Here is a 24,315-nt window from a genome sequence, read left to right on the forward strand (position 1 = left end):
TTTATATTATTTTATTTTTTATTATTCTTTTTTTTTTACATGTAACATTTTTATTACTTTGGTTTGTTTTTTGTTTTTTTAACTGTTTTTCTCTTTCTTTTTTATATATTTTTTTCAATTGATTTATTTACAATCTGTTTATATTATTGTATTTTTTATTATTCATATATTTTTTTTACATGTAATATTATTATTACTTTGTTTTTTGTTTGTTTGTTTTCATACCTGTTTTTCTCTCTTTTTTCAATTGATTTATTTACTATCTGTTTATATTATTTTATTTTTTATTATTATTTTTTTTACATGTTATATTATTATTACTTTGATTTTTTTTTTTTTTTTACTGTTTTTCTCTTTCTTTTTTATAGTTTGTTTTTCAATTGATTTATTTACTATCTGTTTATATTATTTTATTTTTTATTATTCTTTTTTTTACATGTAACATTTTTATTACTTTGGTTTGTTTTTTGGTTTTTTTTAACCGTTTTTCTCTTTCTTTTTTATATATTTTTTTCAATTGATTTATTTACAATCTGTTTATATTATTGTATTTTTTATTATTCATATATTTTTTTTACATGTAATATTATTATTACTTTGTTTTTTGTTTGTTTGTTTTTATACCTGTTTTTTTCTCTCTTTTTTTCAATTGATTTATTTACTATCTGTTTATATTATTTTATTTTTTATTATTCATATTTTTTTTACATGTTATATTATTATTACTTTGTTTTTTAACTGTTTTTCTCTTTCTTTTTTTGAGGGGGGGGTGGTATCGTTGGGATATAAACAAAAAAACATATTTTGTCATTTAGGGCAGACAATAGATGTTTAATGTATGCAAATATGATGTCATGGATAGGAATGTCTGATGCTGGATGCCAATAAAAATTAAATAAAATTAAATACAAATTCTACACACGATACCCCATGATGACAGAAATGTTAGAAAATACATTAAAAAAATATTTAAGAAATAAATAAAGAAATCACATGTGCAGTTTGTGTGAAGTCCGTGTTTGAAAAGTGCAAAAAGTGGATAATAATGAAAATGTGAACATTTTTATATAAGTAATTTTTACTAATTTGTTAAAAACAAAGAACCAACAAAGCACATGTACATAAGCATTCTCGGCCTTAGTCATGATGCTCAAAAGTGAGATCAAGTGCATCCTGTTTCAGCTCATCATCTTTGACATGTTCCAACAACTTAACAGGAGTCCACCTGTGGTCATAAATAAACTGACTGTAAACAAACGAGAAAAGCATCCTAGCGCATATTTAGCCCGTTACATTTCAACACTTAAGTACATATTTGACCTCTTTTTTGACATTTTAGGGAGAGCTGAGCTTGTCTTGCAGGTTTACTAAAAGGTAAACAACTGCCTTCTTCTGGTCTTGATGGCTCCGAACCGTTGGAGAATTTTAAGTGCACAAATTAAGACCAAACTGAATAAATATCTGTTGTGAATGGAAGGAATCGGGGTTGTTTTTATGAAATAACTGCCTGTTTTAGTAAGCGCCTCTTTAGGAAACTCCTTTTGGACGCTCCTACTCCTGATCTTGTGCTTCAGGTCACAACCCAAAGCTCATAATTGCAGGATGACCATCAGCAAGGATATTAACGGAGATGGAGAGCTAAATTGGGAGCTACACTATAATGACAAAAGTATTTGGCCACCTGCCTTGACTCACACATGAACAGGAAGTGCCATCCCATTCCTAACCCATAGGGTTCAATATGACCTTTTGCAGCTATTACAGCTTCAACTCTTCTGGGAGGGCTGTCCACAAGGTTGCGGAGTGTCTTTATAGGAGTTTTCCACCATTCTTCCAAAAGTGCATTGGTGAGGTCACACACTGATGTTGGTGGAGAAGGCCTGGCTCTCAGTCTCCCTTCTAATTCATCTGGTCAGGACTCTGTGCAGGCCAGTCAAGTTCATCCACGCCAGACTCTGTCATCCATGTCTTGCTTTGTGCACTGGTGCACAGTCATGTTGGAAGAGGAAGGGGCCCGCTCCAAACTGTCCCCACCAGGTTGGGAGCATGGAATTGTCCAAAATGTTTTGGTATCCTGGAGCCGTCAAAGTTCCTTTCACTGGAACTAACTCCTGAAAAACAACCCCACAGCATAATTCCTCCTCCACCAAATGTCACGCTCGGCACAATGCGGTCCGAAATGTAGCGTTCTCCTGGCAACCTCCAACGCCAGACTGGTCCATCAGATGGAAAAATGTGATTCATCAGTCCAGAGAAGGCGTCTCCACTGCTCTAGAGTCCAGTGGTGATGTCCTTTACACCACTGCATCTCACGCTGTGCATTGGACTTGGTGATGCATGGCTTAGATGCAGCTGCTCGGCCATGGAAACCCATTCCATGAAGCTCTCTGCGTACTGTACGTGGGCTAATTGGAAGGTCACAGGAGCTGTGTAGCAAGTGACTGTGCAGAAAGTCTTTGCACTATGCTGACTAGGGATGTCCGATAATGGCTTTTTGCAGATATCCGATATTGTCCAACTCTTTAATTACCGATACCGATATCAACCGATACCGATATCAACCGATATATACAGTCGTGGAATTAACACATTATTATGTCTAATTTGGACAACCAGGTATGGTGAAGATAAGGTACTTTTTAAAAAAATAATAATAATAAAATAAGATAAATAAATTAAAAATATTTTTTTGAATAAAAAAGAAAGTAAAACAATATAAAAACAGTTACATAGAAACTAGTAATTAATGAAAATGAGTCAAATGAAGTGTTAAAAGTTAGTACTATTAGTGGAGCAGCAGCACGCACAATCATGTGTGCTTACGGACTGTATCCCTTGCAGACTGTATTGATATATATTGATATATAATGTAGGAAGCAGAATATTAATAACAGAAAGAAACAACCCTTTTGTGTGAATGAGGAAGGAGGTTTTTTGGGTTGGTGCATTAATTGTAAGTGTATCTTGTGTTTTTTATGTTGATTTAATTAAAAAAAAACAAAAAAAAACGATACAGATAATAAAAAAAACGATACCGATAATTTCCGATATTACATTTTAACGCATTTATCGGCCGATAATATCGGCAGGCCGATATTATCGGACATCCCTAATGCTGACCTCTCTGTCAGTTTACGTGGCCTACCACTTGGTGGCTGAGTTGCTGTTGTTCCCCAAACTCTACATTTTTCTTATAATAAAGTTGACTTTGGAATATTTAGGAGCGAGCGAATTTCAGGACTGGATTTGTTGCACAGGTGGCATCCTATGACAGTTCCACGCTGGAAATCACTGAAAGCGGCTCATTCTTTCACACGTTTGTAGAAACAGTCTCCATGCCTAAGTGCTTGATTTGATACACCAGGCCAAGTGATTAGTGATTCTCATCATTTGGATGGCTGGCCAAATACTTTTGGCAACATAGTGTACGTTGCCTCTTCCAGGCTGCGTCCCACAAGTGCTGCAGGTCCGACCATAAGCAAGCTATTGAGTCCTACCTCACCGGAGAGATCCAACCTGATATGTCCTAAATAAATATAAAAACATCTCTTTGTGGTAAATCAGTGGAAACAACATGAATAATAATTAAAAAGCACAATCTTGACTGTACAATAAAGCAGGAATTTAGCAGGAAAAGGGCATTAACAATAAATATGGCGTCGACAACACTGACTGATCAATAATTGCTACACAACAATGACGTCACCGAGTTATATGTGGTGAAGCTGACAAAATGTTCCGTCTTGAGAGTTATTTTCATTTGGTGGTGCAGTTCTCCCCCGCACACGCGTGCTTGTCAAGCTGGTATTTGTAGGAGAAACTCAGCGGGCACACGCTGCACCGGAACACTTTCTCGCCGGTGTGCGTCCTCGTGTGTCTCGCCAGGTTGGTCTTGTTGCAGAAGCTTTTGTCGCAGCTGGAGCAGGAAAAAGGTTTTTCTCCCGTGTGCCGCCGGGTGTGCATTATCATGTCGTCCCGCCGCGCGAAACTGGCGCCGCACGCCGAGCAGGTGAAAGGTTTCTCCCCGGTGTGTTTTCGCGTGTGTCTTTTCAAACACTGACTGCGCACGAACCCCACCCCGCATATTGAACAGGAAAAGGGTTCCTCTCCGGTGTGTATCCTGGTGTGTATTTTCAAGTCGCCTCGCCGTGCAAAACTTTTGCCACAAACCGAGCAGGAAAACTGTTTCTCTCCCGTGTGCGTGCGCGTGTGCGACGTGCAGTTTACGTTGCAAGAAAATCTTTTGCCGCAAATTGAGCACTCGAAAGGTTTCTCTCCAGTGTGCCTCCTCATGTGTATGGTCAGACTTCCTTTCAGAGTGAAGTCTTTACCGCATATTGAACAGGAAAAAGGTTTTTCTCCAGTGTGTATTCTGCTGTGTCTCATCAAATGTGATTTGAGAGAGAAGGTTTTGCCACAATCTGAACACATAAAGCGTTTCTCCTCCGTGTGATTCTTCTGGTGACTTTTCAGACTTCTCTTCTTGGTGAAGGTTTTGTCACAGAAAGAACATTTGAAGTGTGTGTCGTCGGTCTGACACGTCGTACCAGCTTTGGAGTCTTCCTCGTCAGTGTCAGAAGATGTTGTGTGCTCACTATCTGACAGTGGAGCTAAGTCTCCTCCACCACCACCACCACCACCACCACCACCACCACCTTCTGCTGTCATGTGATGAGTTGAGCTGATGCCTGGTCTCTCCACCTCTCTCTGATCCTCACTTTCACCTTTCACCTCCTCTTCTTCACTCTTCACGACCACACGGATCACTGAGAACTCCTGACTGACGCTGCGTTCTTCTTCTTCCTCTTTAATGCGGGGGGGCGGTGATTCCTCCGCTTCCCTTTTGAAGTGGGAATGCTGCGATTCCTCCTCTTCCTTTTTTATGTGTGGCTCCTCTTGCTCCATTGTGAAGCTTCACTCCTGCTCTCCACTGAGGTCTGCAGGACACGAGAAGACAAAACCCATGAGACTTTGTCCTGCACCACCTCAGGTTCTAGACATGGACCAGTATGTTTGATCAATACTGATTATTAGTAGCCAAGGAGGCTGATAATTGATATTTGGAGGTGATATTCATGTGCAGTAAATGTATTTAAAGATGAATATTATATGTCAGTAAACATCTGGACAAGACTTTAAGTTGTTTTTTAACATGATTTTTTAAGAAAGGTGGGAGCAGTAGTGACATAATGTTTGATGTTGTGTTTAATTTAGCAGCAAAAACATCAAACTTTATTAAGTGTGTCTAAGAGGAACATCTACATTTTATTTCAAAACATAGAAAAAGTCCTGGGAACTTTGGTAAAAATATGTCATTTCTCTACATCACAATATCTCATCTACTCTATTTTATACAACTTTATAACACTTTATGGATTTAATACATTTTAAGGTTGTACGGTATACCTGTACTAGTATAGTATACCAGTACTAGTATAGTATACCAGTACTAGTATAGTATGGCGGTACTAATGAATCAAAAACAGTACTATACTCTGTTTGAAAAGTACCAGTTCCCGGGCATGACGTCACGTGGTGACATTGCTGGTTTTAGGAGCAGAGGAGCATGTTGGGCAGTGCACACACACAGAGTACTTACAAGCAGACACAGTGTGTAGACAGAAGAGGGAGAATGGACGCATTTTGGCTTAAAAGGTAAAGATAAAGGTGAAGTTATAACACTGAAACACCCTCAGGAAGAGCTGCTTTAAGACATGGCTAGCTAGTTAGCGGCTAACATCCACCCACAGTGTTTTAGCTACTTCTAAATCACTAATCCTGGTCTCCATGGCGACAAATAAAGACTTATCAAAACATAAAATGCATCTGGGAAGTATTCACAACGCTTCACTTTTTCCCCCACATTTTTCGTAATGTAAATAATTTAGTACAATAATGTGTACTAATGTAAACAATTTAGTGCAATAATGTGTACTAATGTAAATAATTTAGTGCAATAATGTGTACTAATGTAAATCATTTAGTACAATAATGTGTACTAATGTAAATCATTTAGTGCAATAATGTGTACTAATGTAAATCATTTAGTGCAATAATGTGTACTAATGTAAATTAAAACTTTCTGTTCCCATAAGTTCCCGGCGAGCAGACAAAAGCTGTCTTTGATCTACCAAGCAAAAGGCTTGTAAAACTCCACTGTGTAGGGTGGGAAGCGACATGAAGGCGTCGGTTTCTTTGATCTATAGTAATCCACAGGAAGATCTTGTCTTGACCCGAGATCTACAAAGCGGAGAGGAAGCAGCACCTGACGCAAGCTCCAGGCATCTTTCCTTTGAACTGTTTTGTGACCGAGGGCAACGGCTGTTTACGACCCCGTCTCCCCTTAAAGACAGCTGTTGCCATGTAATCCGGGAAAGTCCAAATAAAAGAGGAGGCGTGCAATCCTTTCGTCAGAGCGTGGTGGAAGACTGTACAAGAGTACAGCCCAGACGTCTCTCCTCATTGAGCTAAATTGAATTCAGTCTCTGTTTAATTCCTTGCTTCTAGTCTGTTTAACAGATGTCACCGGTGTTTGAACCTGACAAAGTTTTGGGAGGGTGCTCATCACTGTTGACATGTCGTGGTCTACCAACACCACCTCCCTTGTCAAGACAGCTCAACCACCCGGCAAGCGCTACAGCGGTGTGCCTTGCCAGACTACCAGACTCAACAATAGCTTTTCCCCCACCAGCCATCAGACTGCTCAATTCATTTATGAAAAGTGTATTACACATTACCCCACACACAAAGACCTGTGGAACTGTGAAATAAGTTTACAAAACTATTCATCTCCATTCTGCTGCTCTGCACTTTGCCATATTGCACCTTGTATTGCACTTCAGTAAATACCTCATCCTGACTATAGTCTTCAACATAGCTTGGTAATGTAATCTCACTGTCTGTCATTTGTTTATCTGGTAAATATCTCTCCTATGTTTAGTCCAGTGGTTCCTTGCTATGCAGAACCAAACTAAAACTGAACTGGCTACAAAGTCAACAAAAACAGAATGCTGGACGACAGCAAAGACTTACTGTGGAGCAAAGACAATGTACATCTGAACGTGACATGACAATCAACAATGTCCCCACAAAGAAGGATAAAAACAAGTGAAATATTCTTGATTGCTAAAACAAAGTAGATGCGGGAAATATCGCTCAAAGGAAGACATGAAACTGCTACAGGACAATACCACAAAAGAAGAAAAGCCACCAAAATAGTAGCGCAAGACAAGAAGTAAAACACTACACACAGGAAAACAGCAACAAAGTCCAAATAAGTCAGGATGTGATGTGACTGGTGGTGACAGTACACCTACACTACCGTTCCAAAGTTTGGTGTCACATGTAAATGTGGTTATTTTTGAAGGAAAAGCACTGTACTTTTCAATGAAGATAACTTTAAACTAGTCTTAACTTTACAGAAATACACTCTATACATTGCTAATGTGCTAAATGACTATTCTAGCTGCAAATGTCTGCTTTTTGGTGCAATATCTACATAGGTGTATAGAGGCCCATTTCCAGCAACTATCACTCCAGTGTTCTAACGGTACAATGTGTTTGCTCATTGGCTCAGAAGGCTAATTGATGATTAGAAAACCCTTGTGCAATCATGTTCACACATCTGAAAACACTTTAGCTCGTTACAGAAGCTACAAAACTGACCTTCCTTTGAGCAGATTGACTTTCTGGAGCATCACATTTGTGGGGTCAATTAAACGCTCAAAATGGCCAGAAAAAGAGAACTTTCATCTGAAACTCCACAGTCTATTCTTTTTCTTAGAAATGAAGGCTTGAACACTAAATTGTTTGGGTGACCCCAAACTTTTGAACAGTAGTGTACTTTGAGACAAGAGCTATAGTGATGCATGCTTGGTTATGCTTTAAAGGCCTACTGAAATGATTTTTTTTATTTAAACGGGAATAGCAGATCCATTCTATGTGTCATACTTGATCATTTCGCGATATTGCCATATTTTTGCTGAAAGGATTTAGTAGAGAAAATCGACGATAAAGTTCACAACTTTTGCTCGCTGATAAAAAAAAGCCTTGCCTGTAGCGGAAGTAGCGTGACGTCACAGGAGCTAGTATTCCTCACAATTCCCCGTTGTTTACAATGGAGCGAGAGAGATTCGGACCGACAAAGTGATGATTACCCCATTAATTTGAGCCAGGATGAAAGATTTGTGGATGAGGAACGTTACAGTGAAGGACTTGAGAGGCAGTGCAGGACGTATCTTTTTTCACTCTGACCGTAACTTAGGTACAAGCTGGCTCATTGGATTCCACACTCTCTCCTTTTTCTATTGTAGATCACAGATTTGTATTTTAAACCACCTGGGATACTATATCCTCTTAAAAATGAGAGTCCAGAACGCGAAATGGACATTCAGTGCCTTTTATCTCCACGACAATACATCGGCGAAATGCTTTAGCTACGAGCTAACGTGATAGCATCGTGCTTTAACTGCATATAGAAACAAAAGAAATAAACCCCTGACTGGAAGGATAGATAGAAAATCAACAATACTATTACACCGTGGACATGTAAATACACGGTTAATGCTTTTTCCAGGCTGGCGAAGGTTAACAATGCTGTGCTAACGACGCCATTGAAGCTAACTTAGCAACGGGACCTCACAGAGCTATGCTAAAAAAATTAGCTCTCCACCTACGCCAGCCAGCCCTCATCTACTCATCAACACCCGTGCTCACCTGCGTTCCAGCGATCGGCAGAAGGACGAAGGACTTCACCCGATGCATTTGGCGGCCCGGAGACGTAGGAAGTCAAGGTGAGGTCGGCGGCTAGCGCGGCTAGCGCTCCAACAAAGTCCTCCTGGTTGTGTTGCTGTAGTCCGCTGCTAATACACCGATCCCACCTACAACTGTCTTCTTTGCAGCCTTCATTGTTCATTAAACAAATTGCAAAAGATGTCCAGAATACTGTGGAATTATGAAATGAAAACAGAGCTTTTTGTATAGGATTCTACGAGGTACCATAACTTCCGTTACTCTGACTTCGTCACGCGCATACGTCATCATACCGCGACGTTTCAGCCGGATATTTCCCGGGAAGTTTTAAATGTCACTTTATAAGTTAACCCGGCCGTATTGGCATGTGTTGCAATGTTAAGATGTCATCATTGATATATAAACTATCAGACTGCGTGGTCGCTAGTAGTGGCTTTCAGTAGGCCTTTAATGTCATATCCAACAATTGTGACTTTTTACTGTCAACTGAGTTTTGTTTTATTAATGATTTCTGCTGGTGGTGTGCCTCCGCATTTTTTCAACGCAAAAAATGTGCCTTGGCACAAAAAAGGTTGAAAAACACTGCTTTAGTCTATTGTTTGGTTTATGCTTAATGTGTGTCAAGTCGTGTTTCAATCTTGTTATAATATGGCATATTAGAGTATGGGAGTAAGTAAATGTCAGTCTGCTGTGTAATGTAATGTTGCTGCTTGGTCTGCTTGACAATAAAGTTGACTTGACTTGAATAGACTGCAAAGACAAGACACTTAAAGTTACAACTGGCAAACTTTGTTCTTTTTTGCAAATATTAGCTCATTTGGAATTTGATGCCTGCAACATGTTCCAAAAAAGCTGGCACCAGTGGCAAAAAAGAGTGAGAAAGTTGAGGAATGCTCATCAAAGACTTATTTGGAACATCCCACAGGTGAACAGGCTAATTGGGAACAGGTGGGTGCCATGATTGGGTATAAAAGCAGCTTCCGTGAAATGCTCAGTCGTTCCCAAACAAGGACGGGGCGAGGGTCACCACTTTGTCAACAAATGCCTGAGCAAATTGTTGGAGAACAACATTTCTCAAGCAGCTATTGCAAGGAATTTGTTATGTGTACAGAGGGAGGAGTTGACGGCACAGAACTGCAAGGGGAAAATATTGCTCTATGTATTTATTATATATATTAATAAATACATATAATAATAAACAATACTATGAACTAAGGTAGTGGTGCCCAACCTTTTTGTACTTGCGGACTGGTCAACGCTTGAAAATTTGTCCCACGGACCGGGGGGGGGGCGGGGGGTTGTCATAAAGAAATACAATCATGTGTGCTTACGGACTGTATCCCTGCAGGCTGTATTGATTTATATTGATATATAATGTATATATTGTGTTTTTTATGTTGATTTAATTACAAAATAATAATAATACATTTGTATTTATTTATTTATTTATTATTTATTTTATTTTTTATATTTCTTGTGCAGCCGATTGGAACCGGGCCGCGGCTGCACAAGAAATAAATAAAAAATAAAAAATAAAAAATATTTTTTTTTTTTTTTTTTTGGTGGTTGGGGACCACTGAACTAAGGAAATGGAGTGTGACTAATCCAAAAGGGGTGCGTGGTGGAGACTATGTGTATGAATGTTGAGTGTTACCGTGAAGTGTTGAGAGAGAAGATCAGGAGGGACAAAGGCGGAGCTCGGAGGTCCGTGAGACAAGCGGGAGGTCCGTGGGGCTGAGAGAGGCGTCAAGAGGTCCGTGTCAAAAGCGTGGGTGGAGGATTGAGGGAGGCAGTCGAGATCCGGGGGGGAGTCCGAGGAAGCGAGACGCACAAGCTCGGATCCAAGGCTCCGGAAGGAAACCACTGTGGGCACAAGGGATAAGACGAGGGACAAATCAAAGACGGGGAAGAAAACACGGAGCGCAAAGAGCTAGTTTGCATAGAGCTAACGATCGCTTATGGGACATCAACAGAAGATTACGTTCTGGCACGGATATCAGGTTGAGCAGGCTTCTTGAAGGCAGGACCTCTCATTAGTGCCAGGTGCGTAGATTGCCGGTGAATGATTGCAGCTGCCGCAGGGCGAACACGCGCCCGGTGCGCCCCTGGAAGTGCGCGACCGTGGGCGTGTCCCGAGGCACGCTCCTGGAGGCGCAACCAGCAGCGCGCAAAGACGAGGGCACATTGGAATGTGCCCTGGCCGTGACAGAATTGAGGGATTCCACCATCTACGCTCCGTAATATCGTCAAAAGGTTCAGAGAATGTGAAGAAATCACTGCAGGTAAGCCATGATATTACACACCTTGAATCCCTCAGACGCTACTGCATGAAAAAGCCACATCAGTGTGTAAAGGATATCACCACATGGGCTCAGGAACACTTCAGAAACCCACTGTCAGTAACTACAGTTGGTCGCTACATCTGTAAGTGCAAGTTAAAACTCTACTATGCAAAGCCAAAGCCATTTATCAACAACACCCAGAAACGCTTCACTGGGCCCCGAGCTCATCTCAGATGGACTGATGCAAAGTGGAAAAGTGTTCTGTGGTCTGACAAGTCCACATTTCAAATTGTTTTTGGAAACTGTGGACGTCGTGTCCTCCGGACCAAAGAGGAAAAGAACCATCCGGATTGTTCTAGGGTGAAAGTGTAAAAGGCAGCATGTGTGATGGTATGGGGGTGTATTAGTGGTCAAGACATGTTCTAGGGTGAAAGTGTAAAAGGCAGCATGTGTGATGGTATGGGGGTGTATTAGTGGTCAAGACATGGGTAACTTACACATCTGTGAAGGCACCATTAATGCTGAAAGGTACATACAGCTTTTGGAGCAACATATGTTGCCATCCAAGCAACGTTACCATGGACGCCCCTGCTTATTTCAGCAAGACAATGCCATCATTCATAGTAAAAGAGTGCGGGTACTAGACTGGCCTGCCTGTAGTCCAGACATTGAAAATGTGTGAAGGCTAAAATATGAGAAGGGAGACTGTTGAACAACTTAAGCTGTACATCAAGCAAGAATGGGAAAGAATTCCACTTCAAAAATGTGTCTCCTCACTTCCCAAACCTTTACTGAGTGTTGTTCAAAGGAAAGGCCATGTAACACACTGGTAAAAATGCCTTTTTTGCAATGTGTTGCTGCCATTACATTCCAACTTCATGATTATTTGCAAAAATAATACCAAAGTTTCTCAGTGTGAACATGAAATATCTTGTCTTATTATGAATGTTACTACATGACATATATACTTACATCATGTATATATGGCATGTTATTATGAATGTTACTACATGACATATATACTTACATCATGTATATATGACATGTTATTATGAATGTTACTACATGACATATATACTTACATCATGTATATATTACATGTTATTATGAATGTTACTACATGACATATATACTTACATCATGTATATATTACATGTTATTATGAATGTTACTACGTGACATATATACTTACATCATGTATATATGACATGTTATTATGAATGTTACTACATGACATATATACTTACATCATGTATATATTACATGTTATTATGAATGTTACTACATGACATATATACTTACATCATGTATATATTACATGTTATTATGAATGTTACTACATGACATATATACTTACATCATGTATATATTACATGTTATTATGAATGTTACTACGTGACATGTATACTTACATCATGTATATATGACATGTTATTATGAATGTTACTACATGACATATATATTTACATCATGTATATATTACATGTTATTATGAATGTTACTACATGACATATATACTTACATCATGTATATATGACATGTTATTATGAATGTTACTACATGACATATATACTTACATCATGTATATATTACATGTTATTATGAATGTTACTACATGACATATATACTTACATCATGTATATATTACATGTTATTATGAATGTTACTACATGACATATATACTTACATCATGTATATATGACATGTTATTATGAATGTTACTACATGACATATATACTTACATCATGTATATATTACATGTTATTATGAATGTTACTACATGACATATATACTTACATCATGTATATATTACATGTTATTATGAATGTTACTACATGACATATATACTTACATCATGTATACATTACATGTTATTATGAATGTTACTACATGACATATATACTTACATCGTGTATATTTAACATTAATGAAGGTTTTTTAAAGCGCTTTATTAGCAGAAAAGCACAACTCCAATTCCCTACATTGTTCGCTGACTTTAATTTTCCTTTGGTTACAAGTTAAAATGCATTAAAAAATAAAAACATGTGTTCTTGTCTTACATAAAGAAGATTCCCCCAAAAAGTGCAGTTCCCCTTTAAAGGCTACTTCATCAAGTAAACAGTACTGTACGCATTTTAGTGTGAAATATGCAATTCTCCTAGGGCCGTGGTCACAAAGCCATTGTTCAGCGAGAAGCAAATACATTGTAGGTTGAAAAAGTTTGCCCGTTTTTCCCCGCAGCTGGGTGTAGTGTCATTGCAGCTGGAAGTAATACAAAGTCTAACACAAACGTTGACCTGCAATCGGAGGATAAGACGTGCTGACTTTCGGAAGGCGGGAAGTAAAGTACTACTTGTTTGAGTATGACGTCAGTAAACATGTGCGAGTCAAAAGTAAACAAACCTTTTCTTGATGTTTCTTTTCTTGACCTTCGTTCTCCTCTTCTCTTCCACAAAAGTCCTCGTTCCGAGAAAGCTATCGTTCTTTCCAGCACTGCAAATATTTACTCTTTAATTCGCCAACATTCTCAGCGCTTCTACTTGACACATTTTCACACAATAACAACACTTTAGCGACGTGTTGGTCACTTCCGTTTGTCTCTTTGTTAGCAGCTAGCTAGCTGAGCTAGCGCCACGTAAAGAGTTACTTCCGGTGTTACGCAACTACCGCCTCCAGGCACATGACTGCCCTCTCGGGTGTGGAGGTGTCATTACACCCTCAACCTATGACGTGAAATAGGCCAAGCCAGTTTATTTATGGAGCACAATTCGTACACAAGGCATTTCAAATTAAAAGAAGGCTAAAATAGAAACAAAAAAATCTAATTAAAATCATTAAAACAATCAGAATTAATTCAAATTAAAATCAATCAAATGTTGTAGATGCAATATTTTCAGTTGTCATATTCATAATTAAATGCAAGTGTTTTCAGACTATTCTGGATTTTAGGAGCATAAAACTGAAAGGCAGTTTGGTCCTGACTCGTCATGTCAACACAAATGAGCAAATAAAAAACAACAACTTTAAAAAGTGGAATAAAAGAGTGTGTAATGTAACGAGAAAAAAACGTATAATTGAGGGATGCGTCTGAAGTTGATCTCGAGATTAAAGCGTTGAAAGTACAAAATATATATATGACTTATTTTGACCTTTTATGAGTGGAGGCCTTAAGTCCTTTAGTCGGATTTGTTCTAAAGTGTGATTGTTCAAAAAAAATAAGAATGGATTAAAAGTAGGGATGTCTGATAATGGCTTTTTGCCGATATCCGATATTCCAATATTGTCCAACTCTTTAATTACAGATACCGATATCAACCGATACCGATACTGATATATACAGTTGTGGAATTAACACATTATTATGCCTAATTTGGACAACCAGGTATGGTGAAGATAAGGTCCTTTTTTTTTTAAATTAATAAAATAAAATAAGATAAATAAATTAAAAACATTTTCTTAAATAAAAAAGAAAGTAAAACAATATAAAATCAGTTACATAGAAACTAGTAATGAATGAAAATGAGTAAAATGAAGTGTTAAAGGTTAGTACTATTAGTGGAGCAGCAGCACGCACAATCATGTGTGCTTACGGACTGTATCCCTTGCAGACTGTATTGATATATATTGATATATAATGTAGGAAGCAGAATATTAATAACAGAAAGAAACAACCCTTTTGTGTGAATGAGGAGGGAGGTTTTTTGGGTTGGTGCACTAATTGTAAGTGTATCTTGTGTTTTTTATGTTGATTTAATAAAAAAAAACAAAAAAAACAAAAACAAAAAAAAACTATACCGATAATAAAAAAAATGATACCGATAATTTCCGATATTACATTTTAAAGCATTTATCGGCCGATAATATCGGCCGGCCGATATTATCGGACATCTCTAATTAAAAGCAAAGTTGTTGTAATGAACTATTGACCAATTACTTCACATTCAATATTTTACTGTGAACATTTTTTTTGGGGGGGGGATTTTCACATATTTGGTGTTTTTTCTGCCATAAAAACCGGGTTTTCTTGGACAAAAATGGGATAAAACATTAAAAATATGAAAATGTTATGTCAACAGGTAAATCTGAAGTTGATCTACAGATATGTGAGCTTTTAAAGTATATATATATATATATATATATATATATATATATATATATATATATATATATATATATATATATATATATATATACATATATATATATATATATATATATATATATATATATATATATATATATATATATATATATATATACACTTGGTGGCCTAGTGGTTAGAGTGTCCGCCCTGAGATGGGTAGGTTGTGAGTTCAAACCCCGGCCAAGTCATACCAAAGACTATAAAAATGGGAGCCATTACCTCCCTGCTTGGCACTCAGCATCAAGGCTTGGACTTGGGGGTTATATCATCAAAAATGATTCCCGGGCGTGGCCACCGCTGCTTCCCACTGCTCCCCTCACCTCCCAGGGGGTGAACAAGGGTGATGGGTCAAATGCAGAGAATAATTTCGCCACACCTAGTGTGTGTGTGACAATCATTGCTACTTTAACTTTAACATTTAATTTTTTTACTGTGAACATTTTTGGGGGGAACATTTTTGCATATTTGGTGTTTTTTCTGCCACTTTTCAGGTGTGTTTGGGGTCATTGTCATTGGCCACAGAACTTTCCTCCAGAAAGTCTTATCTTTGTCCATGTGATGTCAGATGAAACAAAAATGGAGCTGTTTGGCCACAATACCCAGCAATATGTTTGGAGGAGAAAAGGTGAGGCCTTTAATCCCAGGTGGTGGTAATCCCAGGTGGTGGTAATCCCAGGTGGTGGTAGTATTATGCTATGGGCCTGTTTTGCTGCCAATGGAACTCCTGCTTTAAATGGGACAATGAAAAAGGAGGATTAGCTCCAAATTCTTCAGGACAAGCTAAAATCATCAGCCAACAAGTCCATGTCAGAAAAGCAACACATGCTCCTAAGGGGAGGTGGTCATAAACAGCTGTTGCACTCGGTCACAAACAGTTCAAAGAAAATGTGCCTGGAGCGGTGTCAGGTCCTGCTCCCTCTCCGCTTTGTAGATCTCGGGTCAGGACAAGGTCTTCCTGTGGCTGTCAATAGTGCAAAGAAACCGACACCTCCATGTTGCATCCCATCGCACACAGTGGAGTTTTACAAGCCTTTTGCTTGATAAGATGAAAGACAGCTCTTGTCTCTTCTCGCAGGGCGAGCTGAAATCATGAGAACACAAAGTTGTGTGATAATTTATACACAATTATTCTGACAGAGAGAAAAAGAAGGAACTTATTGACTAAAATGTCCGACGCGTTTTGGGCACATTTCTACCATATATGGACGTCACACTTGGGGGGGGAAACAAATTAAAATGTCTCCTTTGGAGGAAGTATGAAGGAAGATTTGATTATCTTACAAACATCTCCGCCATCAGTCTGCATCCTGGTGAGAGCAGACATCGTACAGTAAGTGCCTCCATGCTTTGAGGTCACATTTTGGTGACTGATGCAGATCCCAAAAACACAAAAACAGAATTACTTTTCTCCTTTAAAGTCGCTCCATTTGGTGGGGAAAACCACGTGTTTGCATTTCAACTGTTGTTTGTTTTGCCCGACATGAAACCATTCTAGTCTCCTGCACCGTCCTCTCAGACCACATCTGTCCTATCCAAGTCTGGGAGCGTGAACTGGTGAAGGCCAAAGATCTCCTAGACCAGGGACGTGAAAGAGGTTTTCATGGCAGTTATGAGGGCCGCTTGTAACCGTGAATAATATAAGAATTGAATGTCATTATTAAATATAATAATTGTTTTAGGTCGACTGTTAATTTTACAGTAAAACACTTTACATTTACAACATTTTACTGTAAAATAATGTTTATTTTTTTAAACCTTTTATGGTAAATGGGTTAGGGTTAGGGTTAAGGTTAGCCCTAGGGTTAACCCTAACCCTAACCCTAACCCTAACCCCAACCCCAACCCTAGCCCTAACCCTAACCAACACTTTTTCTTTATGCCTAACCCTAACCCTAATCCTAATCCTAACCCTAATCCTAACCCTAACCCCAACCCTAACCCCAACCCTAACCCTAACCCCAACCCCAATCTTAACCCTAACCAACTCTTTTTCTTTATGCCTAACCCTAATCCTAACCCTAATCCTAACCCCAACCCTAACCCCAACCCTAGCCCTAACCAACTCTTTTTCTTTATGCCTAACCCTAACCCTAATCCTAACCCTAATCCTAACCCTAATCCTAACCCTAACCCTAACCCCGACCCTAACCCTAACCCCAACCCCAACCCTAGCCTTAACCCTAACCAACTCTTTTTCTTTAATCCTAACCGTAATCCTAATCCTAACCCTAACTTTAACCCTAACCCTAACCCCGACCCTAACCCTAGCCTTAACCCTAACCAACTCTTTTTCTTTATGCCTAACCCTAATCCTAATCCTAACCCTAACTCTAATCCTAACCCTAACACCTAACCCTAACCCTAACCCTAATCCTAACCCTAATCCTAACCCTAACCCCAACCCCAACCTTAGCCTTAACCCTAACCAACTCTTTTTCTTTATGCCTAACCCTAATCCTAATCCTAACCCTAACTCTAGCCTAACCCTAACACCAACCCCAACCCTAACCCTAACCCTAACCCTAACCCCAACCTTAACCCTAACCAACTATTTTTCTTTATGCCTAACCCTAACCCTAACCCTAACCCTAATCCTAACTCTAATCCTAACCCTAACCCCAACCCTAACCCCAACCCCAACCCTAGCCCTAACCCTAACCAACTCTTTTTCTTTATGCCTAACCCTAACCCTAACCCTAACCCTAATCCTAACCCTAACCCTAACCCTAACCCTAACCCTAACCCTAATCCTAACCCTAACTCTAATCCTAACCCTAACACCAACCCCAACCCTAACCCTAACCCTAACCCTAACCCTAACCACAAACCTAACCAACTATTTTTCTTTATGCCTAACCCTAACCCTAACCCTAACCCTAATCCTAACTCTAATCCTAACCCTAACCCCAACCCTAACCCCAACCCCAACCCTAGCCCTAACCCTAACCAACTCTTTTTCTTTATGCCTAACCCTAACCCTAACCCTAACCCTAATCCTAACCCTAACCCTAATCCTAACCCTAACCCCAACCCTAACCCTGACCCCAACCCTAGCCTTAACCCTAACCAACTCTTTTTCTTTATGCCTAACTCTAATCCTAATCCTAACCCTAACTCTAATCCTAACCCTAACCCCAACCCCAACCCTAACCCTAACCCCAACCCCAACCTTAACCCTAACCAACTCTTTTTCTTTATGCCTAACCCTAACCCTAACCCTAATCCTAACCCTAATCCTAACCCTAATCCTAACCCTAACCCTAACCCTAACCCTAAATCCTTACCATAAACCCAACCCCAACCCTAGCCCTAACCCTAACCAACTCTTTTTCTTTATGCCTAACCCTAACCCTAACCCTAACCCCAACCCTAGCCCTAACCCCAACCCTAACCCCAACTCTAGCCTTAACCCTAACCAACTCTTTTTCTTTATGCCTAACCCTAACCCTAACCCTAACCCCAACCCTAGCCCTAACCCCAACCCTAACCCCAACCCCAACCCTAGCCTTAACCCTAACCAACTCTTTTTCTTTATGCCTAACCCTAATCCTAATCCTAACCCTAACTCTAATCCTAACCCCAACCCCAACCCTAACCCTAACCCCAACCTTAACCCTAACCAACTATTTTTCTTTATGCCTAACCCTAACCCTAACCCTAATCCTAACTCTAATCCTAACCCTAACCCTAACCCCAACCCTAACCCCAACCCCAACCCCAACCCTAACCCTAACCAACTCTTTTTCTTTATGCCTAACCCTAATCCTAACCCTAACTCTAATCCTAACCCCAACCCTAACCCCAACCCCAACCTTAACCCGAACCAACTCTTTTTCTTTATGCCTAACCCTAACCCTAACCCTAACCCCAACCCTAGCCCTAACCCCAACCCTAACCCTAACCCCAACTCTAGCCTTAACCCTAACCAACTCTTTTTCTTTATGCCTAACCCTAACCCTAACCCTAACCCCAACCCTAACCCTAACCCCAACCCTAACCCCAACCCCAACCCTAGCCTTAACCCTAACCAACTCTTTTTCCTTATGCCTAACCCTAATCCTAATCCTAACCCTAACTCTAATCCTAACCCCAACCCCAACCCTAACCCTAACCCTAACCCCAACCTTAACCCTAACCAACTATTTTTCTTTATGCCTAACCCTAACCCTAACCCTAATCCTAACTCTAATCCTAACCCTAACCCTAACCCCAACCCTAACCCCAACCCCAACCCTAACCCTAACCAACTCTTTTTCTTTATGCCTAACCCTAACCCTAACCCTAATCCTAACTCTAATCCTAAACCTAACCCTAACCCCAACCCTAACCCCAACCCCAACCCTAGCCCTAACCCTAACCAACTCTTTTTCTTTATGCCTAACCCTAACCCTAACCCTAATCCTAACCCTAATCCTAACCCTAACCCCAACCCTAACCCTAACCCCAACCCTAGCCTTAACCCTAACCAACTCTTTTTTCTTTGTGCCTAACTCTAATCCTAATCCTAACCCTAACTCTAATCCTAACCCTAACCCCAACCCCAACCTTAACCCTAACCAACTCTTTTTCTTTATGCCTAACCCTAACCCTAATCCTAACCCTAACCCTAACCCTAATCCTAACCCTAACCCTAAATCCTTACCATAAACCCAACCCCAACCCTAGCCCTAACCCTAACCAACTATTTTTCTTTATGCCTAACCCTAACCCTAACCCCAACCCTAGCCCTAACCCCAACCCTAACCCCAACCCCAACCCTAGCCTTAACCCTAACCAACTCTTTTTCTTTATGCCTAACCCTAATCCTAATCCTAACCCTAACTCTAATCCTAACCCCAACCCTAACCCTAGCCTTAACCCTAACCAACTCTTTTTCTTTATGCCTAACCCTAATCCTAATCCTAACCCTAACCCTAACTCTAATCCTAACCCTAACCCTAACCCTAATCCTAACCCTAATCCTAACCCTAACCCCAACCCCAACCTTAGCCTTAACCCTAACCAACTCTTTTTCTTTATGCCTAACCCTAATCCTAATCCTAACCCTAACTCTAATCCTAACCCTAAACCCCAACCCCAACCCTAACCCTAATCCTAACCCTAACCCCAACCCCAACCTTAGCCTTAACCCTAACCAACTCTTTTTCTTTATGCCTAACTCTAATCCTAATCCTAACTCTAATCCTAACCCCAACCCCAACCCTAACCCTAACCCTAACCCCAACCCCAACCTTAACCCTAACCAACTCTTTTTCTTTATGCCTAACCCTAACCCTAATCCTAACCCTAACCCTAACCCTAATCCTAACCCTAACCCTAAATCCTTACCATAAACCCAACCCCAACCCTAGCCCTAACCCTAACCAACTCTTTTTCTTTATGCCTAGCCCTAACCCTAACCCCAACCCTAGCCCTAACCCCAACCCTAACCCCAACCCCAACCCTAGCCTTAACCCTAACCAACTCTTTTTCTTTATGCCTAACCCTAATCCTAATCCTAACCCTAACTCTAATCCTAACCCCAACCCTAACCCTAGCCTTAACCCTAACCAACTCTTTTTCTTTATGCCTAACCCTAATCCTAATCCTAACCCTAACCCTAACTCTAATCCTAACCCCTAACCCTAACCCTAATCCTAACCCTAATCCTAACCCTAACCCCAACCCCAACCTTAGCCTTAACCCTAACCAACTCTTTTTCTTTATGCCTAACCCTAATCCTAATCCTAACCCTAACTCTAATCCTAACCCCAACCCCAACCCTAACCCTAACCCCAACCCCAACCTTAACCCTAACCAACTCTTTTTCTTTATGCCTAACCCTAACCCTAATCCTAACCCTAACCCTAACCCTAATCCTAACCCTAACCCTAACCCTAAATCCTTACCATAAACCCAACCCCAACCCTAGCCCTAACCCTAACCAACTCTTTTTCTTTATGCCTAGCCCTAACCCTAACCCCAACCCTAGCCCTAACCCCAACCCTAACCCCAACCCCAACCCTAGCCTTAACCCTAACCAACTCTTTTTCTTCATGCCTAACCCTAATCCTAATCCTAACCCTAACTCTAATCCTAACCATAACCCCAACCCCAACCCTAACCCTAACCCTAACCCTAACCCCAACCTTAACCCTAACCAACTCTTTTTCTTTATGCCTAACCCTAACCCTAATCCTAACCCTAACCCTAATCCTAACCCTAACCCTAACCCTAAATCCTTACCATAAACCCAACCCCAACCCTAGCCCTAACCCTAACCAACTCTTTTTCTTTATGCCTAACCCTAACCCTAACCCTAACCCTAACCCTAGCCCTAACCCCAACCCTAACCCCAACCCCAACCCTAGCCTTAACCCTAACCAACTCTTTTTCTTTATGCCTAACCCTAATCCTAATCCTAACCCTAACTCTAATCCTAACCCTAACTCCAACCCCAACCCCAACCCTAACCCCAACCTTAACCCTAACCAACTATTTTTCTTTATGCCTCACCCTAACCCTAACCCTAATCCTAACCCTAACCCCAACCCTAACCCCAACCCCAACCCCAGCCTTAACCCTAACCAACTCTTTTTCTTTATGCCTAACCCTAATCCTAACCCTAACTCTAATCCTAACCCCAACCCTAACCCCAACCCCAACCTTAACCCTAACCAACTCTTTTTCTTTACGCCTAACCCTAACCCTAATCCTAACCCTAACCCCAACCCCAACCCTAACCCTAACCCTAACCCCAACCCTAACCCCAACCCCAACCTTAACCCTAACCAACTCTTTTTCTTTATGCCTCACCCTAACCCTAACCCTAACCCTAACCCCAACCCTAACCCTAGCCCTAACCCTAACTAACTCTTTTACTTTATGCCTAACCCTAACCCTTATCCTAACCCTAATCCTAACCCTAATCCTAACCCTAACCCCAACCCTAATCCCAACCCCAACCCTAGCCTTAACCCTAACCAACTCTTTTTCTTTATGCCTAACCCTAATCCTAATCCTAATCCTAACCCTAACTCTAATCCTAACCCTAACCCTAACCCCAACCCCAACCTTAACCCTAACCAACTATTTTTCTTTATGCCTAACCCTAACCCTAACCCTAATCCTAACCCTAACCCTAACCCTAACCCCAACCCTAACCCCAACCTTAACCCTAACCAACTCTTTTTCTTTATGCCTCACCCTAACCCTAACCCTAACCCTAACCCTAATCCTAACCCTAACCCCAACCCCAACCCTAACCCTAGCCCTAACCCTAACTAACTCTTTTACTTTATGCCTAACCCTAACCCTAATCCTAACTGGGTTAGGGTTAGGGTGGCCCTGGTCACGCTGGCCCTGGTCACGCTGGCCCTGGTCACACTGGCCCTGGTCACGCTGGCCCTGGTCACGCTGGCCCTGGTCACACTGGCCCTGGTCACGCTGGTCCTGGTCACGCTGGCTCTGGTCACGCTGGCCCTGGTCACACTGGCCCTGGTCACGCTGGTCCTGGTCACGCTGGCTCTGGTCACGCTGGTCCTGGTCACGCTGGCCCTGGTCACGCTGGCCCTGGTCACGCTGGCCCTGGTCACGCTGGCCCTGGTCACACTGGCCCTGGTCACGCTGGCCCTGGTCACGCTGGCCCTGGTCACACTGGCCCTGGTCACACTGGCCCTGGTCACGCTGGCCCTGGTCACACTGGCCCTGGTCACGCTGGCCCTGGTCACGCTGGCCCTGGTCACACTGGCCCTGGTCACACTGGCCCTGGTCACGCTGGCCCTGGTCACACTGGCCCTGGTCACGCTGGCCCTGGTCACACTGGCCCTGGTCACACTGGCCCTGGTCACGCTGGCCCTGGTCACGCTGGCCCTGGTCACACTGGCCCTGGTCACACTGGCCCTGGTCACACTGGCCCTGGTCACCCTGGCCCTGGTCACCCTCCATTTAGAAGCAGCTTCAGCTACATAATCAGGGAATGCCCAAATAAATGAGGATCTTTTCCCTCAGAGTGTGGGGTGACACTGTACGAGGGTGCAGTTCCACACACTCTCCTCATGAGCTAAATTGAATCATGTCTCTGTTTGATTCCTCGCTTCTTGTCCTGTTTAATAGACGGTTCGGTGTTTGAACCCGACAACTACGTTCCCATCCTCACCTATGGTCATGATCTTTGGGTTATGACCTAAAGGACAAGGTCATGAGGACAAGGTCACGGGTACAAGCGGCCCAAATGAGTTTCCTCCATCAGGGGTACATATACGCACATAAAGAGTATGGCGAAGCTATTTATTGCTGGGGTATTTTATCGTTGTAAACGGAGATTGTTTACCGATGAAATAATTAGTGCACCTATTATAAAAATAATAAATATAATAGGTACGCCATAATAAAATAGTACATCAACATTAAATTAGGAATGGATAAATACTTAATTTAAAAAGCATAGTGTTGACATTAATGCTGATTAGTATGCAGTTATGAATGTTTTATTTATTACTGTATTAATAAGCTCATCTATGAATAAAATTGTTTCAATAATAGACTTTATAAATGATGTATTCAGTGTTTCTACATGATATTAAAGTATTGTCAATGCTTAGTTAGATGGAGACATGTTTACATGCACTTACAGTATTCAGACTAAAGTTATATTTATGCACACTAACAAGTCAAAGGATATGTTTTATTATTGATTAATTCAGTATGCACTAAAGCTGTGTTCATTTATTGATAGTGTGTACTTATTAGAAAATATTTCCAATATTTTTTGCTTTTGTTTACCAGAAATAAAATGTATTAATAACACTTCAATGGACAATAAAATACATTTCATGAAAATTGATTGAAAAATAAGGAAGCTATGATTTATTTTTTTTATTTTTTTCAATGCGCAACGTCTTGTATAAAAAGGCCAAAAAGTTGTCCAATAAAAATCAGAGCGAAAAGTCGTCGCCGTGACGTATTTCACGTATTGGTCCTTTCTGTCTGTGGTGCAATAGTTTGGCCACGAGAGGGAGACAGAGACAATATTATTTCCCTTTTAGTTCTCGATGATGATATGGTCACATGTTGAAAGACGTTAGCAAACCAGACCAAAATAACTCTCCATTTATTACTTCATTACTAATATATATATATATATATATGTATATATAT

The 24,315-nt window shown here is 40.7% G+C and overlaps 1 protein-coding gene across 2 annotated transcripts; it reads right to left on the reverse strand.

Moving 5' to 3' along the window:
- Nucleotides 1–770: 770 nt before the first annotated feature.
- On the reverse strand, nucleotides 771–13,654 carry LOC133630286 (gastrula zinc finger protein XlCGF17.1-like). Of its 2 annotated transcripts, XM_062021809.1 has the most exons (3): nucleotides 13,437–13,654; nucleotides 10,406–10,614; nucleotides 771–4,937 (listed from the first exon to the last, which is right to left on the reverse strand). In XM_062021809.1, exon 3 carries the CDS (start codon nucleotides 4,903–4,905, stop codon nucleotides 3,757–3,759), a length of 1,149 nt encoding a protein of 382 aa, XP_061877793.1. In that variant the 5' UTR covers nucleotides 4,906–4,937; nucleotides 10,406–10,614; nucleotides 13,437–13,654; the 3' UTR covers nucleotides 771–3,756. The 2 variants fall into 2 exon arrangements, with proteins under 2 accessions (XP_061877793.1, XP_061877804.1); XM_062021820.1 differs by lacking the exon at nucleotides 10,406–10,614.
- Between the last annotated feature and the right edge of the window lie 10,661 nt (nucleotides 13,655–24,315).

This window comes from Entelurus aequoreus, linkage group LG02, assembly GCF_033978785.1.
Source record: "Entelurus aequoreus isolate RoL-2023_Sb linkage group LG02, RoL_Eaeq_v1.1, whole genome shotgun sequence".
NCBI lineage: Eukaryota > Metazoa > Chordata > Actinopteri > Syngnathiformes > Syngnathidae > Entelurus > Entelurus aequoreus.

Excerpts from the sequence above, each read along its gene's own strand:
- LOC133630286 (XM_062021820.1), bottom strand. The coding sequence starts at position 4,905 with ATGGAGCAAGAGGAGCCACACATAAAAAAGGAAGAGGAGGAATCGCAG.